The sequence below is a fragment of the Lonchura striata genome, chromosome 4 (genome assembly GCF_046129695.1).
Source record: "Lonchura striata isolate bLonStr1 chromosome 4, bLonStr1.mat, whole genome shotgun sequence".
Lineage (NCBI taxonomy): Eukaryota > Metazoa > Chordata > Aves > Passeriformes > Estrildidae > Lonchura > Lonchura striata.
Genome location: NC_134606.1, coordinates 5,838,587 through 5,848,794, shown reverse-complemented (window position 1 = coordinate 5,848,794; position 10,208 = coordinate 5,838,587). Strand labels below are relative to the sequence as shown.

The window sequence follows — 10,208 nt, the reverse complement described above, 5'->3', positions numbered from 1 at the left end:
CAGAGACCATCTCCAAACTCCTGGGACTGCCGGAACATTCAGCCGAGGATTGGTGAGATCTTATTACTGGGGTCCTGCTCCATCTCTCCTTTGCTTCACCTGCTCCCGCATCCCTTCCCCGTCCCCTCCCGGGAGCCGGTGGCTCACGGCAGCTGCCGGCTCGGCCGCGGCCTCCCGTTCCCACCTTCCCCTTCCCTTGTGCCCAGGCTCGGTATCCCCCGGGGATTTTCGGAAGGGTGGGCTGTGGGGTTGCAGCCTCGCTCTGTGGAGGGGTTGAAGGGGCTGTCAGTGCTGGTGTGTTATGGTAGTTTTGCCCTGAGACGGAGCCGTCTCAGATACTTGTGCCCTTGGCTATGATGAGCGACATTGTTAGCAGCTGGAAGCTGGAGCAGTTTGTGCTCCAGAAGTGTCTCCCCCCAATTTGGTCAGCGGGGTCTTTCCAGGGCCCAGATGCGTACCAGCAGCTGTGCCAGCAGTGGGAGAGCTGGTCGGAGGAGAACAAAAAGCCCAAACCCACTAACAAGTGTAAGAAGCGAGCGGCTTTGCAGGGTTTGCTGATGGTAGGCAGGGAGTTGTCCAAATTGCTGAAGGAGACTCTTGAGAATGTGCAGACCTTGGAGCAGGCCAAGGAGGAGCTTAAAATCCAGGTGGACAACCTGCGGGCGGAGGTGCAGGGCTTGTGTGGGGACTCTCTGCGGAGCGCGGTGGAGATCACCCGGCTGGAAAGCAAGCTGGGCTATGAGAAGCTGAAAACGGAGGAGCTGAAAAAGGAGGTTGGCAAGTGGATTGGGGAGACCCACGACGCGCAGAGCGCGGTGCGGGCGGTCCTGCAGGACGTCCAGCGGGACCGAGGCACTGGCCCCGATCACAAGGTGTGCCATGCCAAGATCCAGGAGCTGGAGGCAGAGCTGGGGGTGTCAAGGGGCATTGTGGCTGCCATTAAAGGCAAGAGAACCCCGATGGGGAATGGTGAGGGGGAGGATTCCCTGGACCTGCACCCACCCCACTACGATTATGAGGATGATGTGTGGGGTGCTAACAGCCCCACCAGGCCGTCCCCCTATGCTCCTCTGCGGGAGGAGGTGTGCCAGCTGCAAGTAGGGGAGGTAGAGGCTTCCAAAGATAAAAAGGTTCCCCACGAGGAGCCAGTCAGCCATGCCCCACTCCAGCCCATAGACACCAACAGGGCTGTGCTCTGGTTTACCCCTGAGCAGATTAAGACTGTGGGGAAGATGCTGGGGCCGCTGACAAAGGAGACAGCAATTAACTGGCTGTCCAGGGTGCAGCGTCTGCCCAAGTGCCAGAGTGGCAACTTTGTGAGTGACCTGATAGACATTGTGAGAAAGTGCATGAAACCAGATGATTTTGCATCACTGCCGGGGGATGTGCAGATGGGCAATGTCCAGGATATTGGGGATGTCCAGCTGGCTGTTCTGAAGGTGTTCTTCCCAGAGGTCAACCCCTTAGTGCTCTTCCACCAGGAGAAGCAAAACCCTGAGGAGAGGCCTGATGCCTACATTAACCGTAAAAGGATGCTCTACCAGATGGCTGGGCTGCCTGGCTCAAAGGACTCCCCCCCTGATTTTGACAGGCCTGAATTCAAGGAGCCACTGGTGGTGGGGCTGACACCCCCACTGCGAGTGATTGCCGGTGGGGATGCAGCTAAAAAGCCTCTGTCAGAGCTGGAGCAGATTCTGAACCAGAATTTTGAGCTCCAAAAGCAGGCATTCCCGGGGTACATGCTGGGGGGGAAGAAAGGGAAAGCCTTGGGCATGTCTTTCCAAAATACAGGGATGAGAAAAATGCAAGGAGACAACAGAAAAGATCCTGATAGCAAGGGGGGGCTGGGGAAGGAGAACCAGCAGGGGATGAGGTTTCAGAAGACTAACCCTTGGCGGGCTGAGCTGAGGAAGCGCTTGATAAAATACGAGAAACAGGAGGACATTGATGGCTTGCCGGATGCGGAGCTCTTCCAAAAACTGGCCCTGCATGAGGCTAAAAAAACCAGCAGCTCCCACCTGATTGACCCGGGGGCTAAGGCTCAGCAATAGGGCTGCCAGGCACCCGCATCGCCCCTTTTTGTGGCACCGATTAAGACCGATTTGTGGGGGCGCCTGATAGTTGATACAACTATTGGAGGAGGGGTGCTTGGACAAGTGATGTTAATTGATACTGGTGCCTCTTATTCAATTCTGAATATGGCCCCCGGCAGAGCCGGGATCTTTCAAACCTCTGAAATTATTGAACTGACAGGGCCGAACGGCCAGAAATCCTCAGTGCCGTTCACAGGGCCCATACCCTTTGAAATTGGGGCTGCCAAAGGGTCTGAAAAATTTGGGAAAATAGAAATGAAAGGAAAGCCAGGAGTTTTAGCTATCTCTACACTGACAAAGATGGGGGTGGTGGTGGACCTGGCAAACCAAGCATTGCTACACTGCCCACAAATTGATTTGCCCGTCATCCCGGCAAGCCACAGGGTGATGTCAGTGAAAGCCCCTGAGATCCTGGTCCACCCGGAGTGGGAGCCCCGGGTGAAACGGGTCACAGAGCAGTTCCCCCAGGTCTGGGCAAGGAGCAAGCTGGACTGTGGGCAGATTGATGCTGCTGTGTCAATCAAAGGGCCGGATCCGCCTCCTCAGCCTCAGCCCTGGTACCCGTCTGAGGCTGAGGACAGCTTGTGGGACACGGTCAAAACCTTGCTGGACCAGGGCGTGCTGGTAGAGCAGCAGAGCACCAACAATGCCCCAGTGTGGCCCCTGAGGAAATCTGATGGGAAAATGTGGAAGCTGACAGTTGATTTCAGCACCCTGAACCAAGTCACCCCAATGCAGACCTCCACGGTGGTCAGGTATCCCAACATCATGGCAGCCATCTCCCGGGGGTCCGAGTGGTTCTCGGTGCTCAGCCTGACCAGCCCATCATTTGCCGTCCCCTTGCACCCTGACTCCTGGCACAAGTTTGCCTTCACGATTCGAGGACGGCAATTTGCTTTCACCAGAGTCCCTCCAGGTTTCCACAGTGCCCCTGCCATCTGCCATGCCCGAGTGGTGAGGATGTGGGAGCAGGTCAGCCACCGGGAGAGCGTGCTGTCCTGTGCTGGTGACATCCTTATCCACACCCAGACAAAGGAGAAGAACCTGGAGGTGCTGGCAGAGGTGCTGGGGGCTGTCCAGAAGACAGGCTTCAGGATCAGCCCCACAAAGGCCCAGCTGTGCTGGAAGGAGGTCTCCTTTATGGGGGTGACCCTGGGGGAGGAAGGGCGCTCACTGGAAAAGCAGAGGGTTGAGCTAATACAGAAGATATCAGCACCATCTGATGTCACCACCCTGAGGTCCTTCCTCTTCCTCCTGAGGTTGTACCGTGAGTTCATTGAGGGCTACGCAGAGAAAGCAGCCCCGCTTTGCCACCTGCTGAAAAAGAACACCCCCTGGGAATGGGGGCCAGAGCAGGATGAGGCAGTGAGAACCTTAAAGGAGAGTGTGGCACGAGCCCCCATGCTGGCACATCCTCAAGGGGACAGACCCTATGTTCTGCAGCTGGCCAGCACGGGGATGGGGCTGCAGGCCACCCTGGGCCAGCAGCACAGTGCCAACCTGCTCCCTGTTGCCCACGCCTCGCGTCTCCTGACGCCGGCTGAGCAACAGTTCAGTGACTACGAGAGGGAGGTTTTAACCCTAACCTGGGCCCTGCAGCACTGGGAGTACCTGCTGGGGTCGGCCCCAGTGCTGCTGAGGATCTCCTGCACGCCGGTGAGGTACCTCTTGTTGGGAAAGGGGGATGAAGGTCCTCTGTGCTGCCCCAGGATGGCCAACTGGGCGTTGGCACTGACCAACAAGGAGGCCCCCGGGAACCTCTCACCCGGTGCCTACAGGGTGCTAATCAGTGCAGAGAGGGTTGGGGAGGAGCCAGGAGTCTCCCTCACTGACCCCAAGCCACGGCGGGCACCCCTCTTTGAGAGCAGCCTCAGCCTGGAGGAAGCCAAGGAGAGAGGTTACGTTGTGTGGTTCGTAGATGGGTCCAACTACCACGAGTTAGGGGTGCCCTACACGGGCTATGCCGCTGTCAACAGGGGCACGGGGGAGGTGGTGAAGGGGAAGTGCCTGCCGCACTCCATCCAGGCTGCCGAGCTGGTGGCTGTGATGGCTGCCCTGGAAAACACGCCGCCAGACAAGCCACTGGCCATATTTTCAGACTCGGGTTGGGTGGTGCGTGTGGCGCTGGAGTGGCTGCCCCTCTGGAGGGAGAGGGACATGCAGTCTGCTGATGGCAAGCCTGTCACCTATGCCAAAAAGCTGCTGTACCTGTCAAGGCTGGCAGAGCAGAGAGCGTGCCCGGCACAGATCATTAAGGTCAAGGCCCACAAGAAGGGAACCGAGGAAGCCAAGTGGAACAAGGAGGCAGATGCCAAAGCCAAGCAAGGTGCCAAGGAAGGGCAGCTGTGGAAAGCCAGCAAGATGTCAGAGGGTGGCCCAGTGTTGGTGGCACCCAGCAGGCACTGGGAGAGTGTGGATCTGGTGGGCTTGCAGGCACAGGACCCCAGGCTCTGGGAGTTAGCGCAGGGCAGGGAGTACAAAGGGTGCAGGGTGTGGAAAGATGTCTCAGGGCTGATCCTGGCACGGAGGGAGGGGGCAGATTTCCCGGTCTGGGTGGTGCCTGAGCTGGTCCGGACAGAGCTGGTGGCCCTGGCTCATGAACAGGGGCATCTGGGGACAGACAAGACCATGGTGAGGCTGCAGGGTGCTGGGTGGTGGCCCGAAATGAGGGAGGATGTGGAGAGGTATGTCAGCAACTGCCTGACATGTGCAGCCAACAATCCTGATGCCAAAGTAGCCAAAGCCATCCTGGGCTACCAGAGGGTTTCTGGGCCATGGAGCAAGTTGCAGATGGAGTTTATTGGCCCTCTGTCCCAAACAGCCCAAGGCAATAAGTACTGCCTAGTGGTCAGTGATATCTTCACCAAATGGGTGGAAGCATTCCCAGCTCGAAACAACTCAGCCAGTGCAACTGCAAAGATCCTGGTAGAGCACATCTTCTCACAGTGGGGCATCCCAAAGGAGATCCACTCAGATCATGGCCAACGCTTCATTGGGGAAGTCACAAAAGGGGTGTGCCAGGCCCTGGGAATCAAGCAAAAGCTCCACATCACAGGGCATTTCCAGAAGCCAATCTCAGCAGAGGGGCCCAACCAACCACTGAAGACAGCACTGAGGAAACTTGTGAACCAGCAAAGGAAAGACTGGGATCATAAGCTCCCACTGACCTTGCTGGCACTGAGGGGGTCTCTGGCATCTCAAACACTTTCTCCCCCAAAATTTCCTCCTGCAAGGGACCCAAAGTTTCTGGAACACTGGTGGCAAGGAGGGGAGCCCCCAGATGAAATGCAGCCCCGCGTGCTGATGGACAGGTGGGTCCAGGACATGCTGAGGACGGTGTCAGCCACCTACCACCAGCTCGCCTCAGTGCAGGAGACCAGCATCCCTAAGATGGATAAGCAGTTGGGAGTGCTACTGCGCCCCGTGGAGTGGAACACAGGGGACCTGGTGATATACCGAGGGGTTAGGGAGAAGAACCAGGTGCTGGAACCCCAATGGATGGGGCCTGTCAGGGTTGTGAACAAGGCCAGCCCCTCTGTGTACCAGGTAGAAATCAGAAAAGGGGCAAAAAGGCAGGAGAAATGGTTCCATTCTTCACAATTAAAAGCATGGAAGGGAAACTAACGGGGCTGGAGAGCCCGCCTTGCTTATGTTTTGCAGATAAAGGAAAATGGAAGGCGATTGTGACCAGCGGGAAGGGCGATCTTCGTGGCATCACCAGCCCTGTTTGTGCTGCGGGGAAAATGCTTTCAAATTTGTGATTGCAGGATTTACTTTGCTTTCTGGTATGTGCATAGTGCTGAGCACCCAGTGTGTCCAACCGACCCATCAGCATCTTGGTAAAAATGTCATTCATTCTCACTTAAAAAGGCACCTTGACACACAGGCCACAGCCCAGCACAGGTTTAGGAGGCACACAAAAATTGGGACTGATTGGCCCTGGTCCCAAGCATACATAAAACACACAGGGATCATGGGATTAAATTCTAACAAAGGCTTAAATTTGTCAACAGTGGTTATGCATGGGTCAGAGGTGTACTTGGAAAATGAGTGGGGCTGGGACAGCACAAACAGACTTCCACAGCTGCTGGGAAAGGTGGGACAGCAAATAAAGGTGGGGTGCAGGGTAATTAATGGATCCACTCACCAGCGAGTAACTCAAATCTCTGTCACTGAAATAAAAACTAAGAAGAATCAGAACAAAATCTGTGCTGTGGAGAACATGGACTGCTGGTTCAATTTTACTTTGGTCCAGCCAGTCTTTGTGGTTTGCCTTTGGGCACACAACAGTGTGGGGCTGTCTTTTAAATTTAAGATCAGCACCACACCACCCTCCTTTGCTGCCATTAAGATCTCAAAGTGCCATTTTTTGGCCTGGCATGCACCCCGTTATGTTGAAATTGGCAACCAGGTAAAAGTGGAAATTAAATACTCCCAAGAAAACGTAGCTGACCCAGTGCAGATTAATGGCACCACCGTGACTGTCACAGCCCCTAACAGCCGCAAGTGGATCATTCCACTGACCTGCCTCTGTGAGACCAAAACACTTGACAGATCTGAATTAGATGCAGAGACTTCATGGTATAATCAGGATTATGGACGCTGCCCACACCTGATCATAACCCTCCAGGTGTGGTGTCAAGGAAACCTGAGCGTAGAAATGTCTCCCAAACTTGGAGGAAAGTGGTGGATAGGAGGCCCTGAAGGATTTAAAAAAGAATTCACCATCACTGCTGTCTTGCCCCCTGTTGTTTCCAAAATAGGCCCTTACGTAGTGAAGAAAAATCACATCCAGGAGCTGTTGACAGGGCCTGTCCGGTCACTAAAGAAGGTGGTGCTGTCTCTCTCCACTGTTAACATTTCCTCTGTCAGACCACACTGTGCCCCCTTCCTGTCTACCCTGCACACTGGCTGGCTGGCATGGCTCCACAGCCGCTCCCTCCAGGGCACCCGGGCCAGGAGGGACCTGCTGGCCACAGCGCTGGGAGGAGGAGCTGCTGGCCTGGGAGTCCTCAACAGCATGGATGCTGAAGTCTTGGCAAACAAACTGGAGACTGTCACCTCGGGTGTGCAGGACCTCCTCAAGCCCCTGAACTCATCCCTGTCCAGCCTTGGGATGGGGCAGTGGCTTGTGTCAGAGGTGCTGCCCACCTGGGAACAAATAAGTGAGAAAGACCATCAGGTGCTGTTGCGAGCCCTGGGCATGGAACAAAGTAATGTCTCTCTTGCTCTTAGCTGCATCCAGGCCCAGATGTGGGTGCAGAGTGTTGTTGCAGGTATCCTGAGAGACGGTGACAACGGCGTCCTGCCCACTGAGATCCGAAAGATCGTGTGGGACGCGGCCACAGAGAAGGAGCGGCAGCTCCAGGCCTGGTGGAGGCTCGTCAACTTCACCCACGAGCAGGCCCTCAACGCGGTCATTGCCCACGTGCTCACTGTGGCGGAGGCTCGCATTGAAAAGGTCTACCCCATCGTGGCCCTGGGGGTGAACACGAATGGCTCTGTGGTCTACCCCCTGGACCACCGCATGTGGGCCAGGGTGTCTGGCGGGAGGTGGGAGACGGTAGATTTGGACGCCTGCATTTTGGAGAGGGGACTGGGATTCATATGCGAGGATGATGCCCTTAAGGCGAGCGATGTGTGCTTTGACACCAAAGAAGGGGTGTGCCACTTTGAGATCAACCCCCAGAGCAGTAACAAAACCATGCTGGTGTACGTAGGGAAAGGCTGCGTGTGCTTCAGAACGGCGTGTAAATACGTGCAAATTAATGAAGCTTATAACCAGACCGTGTTTAGCGACTCAAATATGTGTGCTTGCAATGTAGCTACTATTAGAGGCTGTGATTTTGTGTATAAACCACCTGTGTTTACTAGCCAGTTGCTAATCAGAAACTATACCTTGTATCGTAGTATAACCCCGACCCCCATCGGTATGGATTTATCACTTGTAAAAGAAATGTTAGAGCATGCAAATTTGCAGCAGCTGCTAGAAAATGCCAAGGCCGAAGCTAAAAAGATCCTAATAACAGTTCACCATGATGGTAAAGTTATAAAACAGGTAATGGAACGAATTAAGAGGGCGGGAGAACACCACTGGTGGGAAGTTTTTTTTGGCTGGTCCCCCACGGCCACTGGCATTTTCAACACGCTGCTGCACCCCATTGTAGTTATCCTGCTAATGCAAATCTGTGTGTGCTTTGCCATGGTAGCCACTTGTTACCGGATGAGGCAGGTGAAGCTCTGCTTTGATAACCAGGTGAAAGAAGCAGGGCTGGCCAAGAGCCTCCTGAAATAGTCAAGGGCAAGACTGGGTTGGCCTCTGTGTTTGCCACCAAGAAGATCTTTTGGCTCCGCTGTTGGCTGCAACCCAGTAGGCGTTGAGCGGTGGGGACACACGCCATGCCAGACCTTGATGAGAGGGATGGCCTTCTCTGTCACCAGAGGGCATCCAGGAGGGGAGGATAGGCCAAGCAGCCTGCAGATGGCATGAGTCTCAGAATGGCTGAGGTTGGAAGGGACCTCTTGAGAGGTTTCGTTTACTCTGAACCCACCTGCTCAAGCAGGGTCAGGTCACCTAGAGCAGATTGCCCAGGACTGTGTTCAGCTGGGCTTTGACCATCTCCATGGATGGGGACTCCACAACTTCTCTGGGCAAACCTGTTTCATTGTTTGATCACCCTCATAGTAAAGAAGCAAAAGTTAGCATAAGTAGCTTGTTTTTGAACTTCCCATCCCCAAATACTGATGTTACGAAGCTGCTCTTGTGTGATTTAAGAGTCCTTAAACCAGGGAGATGGGGGTAAGGAAAGCCAAGGACATTGTCTTTGGAAGGAAAGAGAAGGAAATGTAACACCTGTGCTTGGAAAACACCCACTGAAGACAGTGGGGGTGTGAACAGCCTCAAAGGCTTGGAGAGATGGTAAAAGATGACCAGAACAGAAGACCTTGTAATCCCCATGGACTTTAAGGAGCTGAATCCACATGGACCTTTGCAGCACAATCTCCAGGTTGCCAAGACTCCCAGCACGTCTGGCCAGCGGATTGGTGAGATCTTGTTTTTGGAGCCTGGACATCACTGCTTTGCTTTGCTTTTCTTAGTTGTGCATGTACTCAATAAATCTGTCTGTTAGAGAATGGACTGTCTGTTCAATCCCTGCCTCTCAGTCACTACCCAGGCTTGTACCCTTGGCTACACTGGGAAAGCGAAATCCTGGTTAAAAGGGAAAAAATGTGGTTTTTTTGTCTTTTATAAGCCCAGATCTCTCACTTGCTTTTTTGTCTGCAGAATATTCACTAAACACAAAGATTTCTGCCTCGGGCTGTGGGATGGGGCTCTGAGCTGATGCACAAACCCACTCCCCTCTCTCACTCTGCCCCTCCCCACCTGCCACTCTCCCCTGCCTCTGAATACAGAAAGAGCCTCAAAACACACATTGGGGGTCTCAAACAATTTTAAAACATGGGCAATTTCAAGAATTGGATTAACCACCTCATTTCCGAGTCATGTTCAGTTTCATCTCAGAGGTGCTGCACTCTGAGAATGGGGCAGTGGGTGGGGGGTTACACAGACAAAAAACTCTTTGCAATTTAGGTTGAAATAAATAGTTAAAGTCCTTTAACGCAGCAAAAGCCAAGTGAAAACTGAGAAATGAATTAAAAACCCACTTTTCACAATCACCAGTCTGACAAGTGCAAAGAAATATCATGTTGCTGCAGCAAAGGTGTTTTAAAGAAATGCAAAACTTTCATAAAGACACTTCCACTTAAAAATATATATTACAACTGAGCTCATGAAAATATAAATAAATAAATAATAGTCTAAACCCACAGAAATCCACTTTTCCCCCTCCAAGAACCACAAATACACCCCTTTCACCCTTGGGATGGGAGGTTGAACTCTCCTTTCACCCCTCCCACCTGGCTGGGAGAGGTCCATTACCTGGCCCCCTCTATGCTTTGCTGCTCCCTTAATTTTCCCCATCACATAGCCTCACAGAAAACACATGGTTATTTTGGTTAAAGCACCTTTCTTACTTTCTAGCACCTCACATGTTTCATGAGAAGTAATTTCCCAGTGAATAATTGCCCTTTTACACAAAGCCTTTATCCCTTACA

At 53.5% G+C, this 10,208-nt stretch overlaps 1 protein-coding gene across 1 annotated transcript; it reads left to right on the top strand.

Annotated features, from left to right (window-relative positions):
* Positions 1–8,388, top strand: LOC144246106 (uncharacterized). Its single transcript, XM_077782554.1, has 2 exons — positions 1–52; positions 5,754–8,388. Exon 2 carries the CDS (start codon positions 5,764–5,766, stop codon positions 8,386–8,388), a length of 2,625 nt encoding a protein of 874 aa, XP_077638680.1. The 5' UTR covers positions 1–52; positions 5,754–5,763.
* Positions 8,389–10,208: the final 1,820 nt, after the last annotated feature.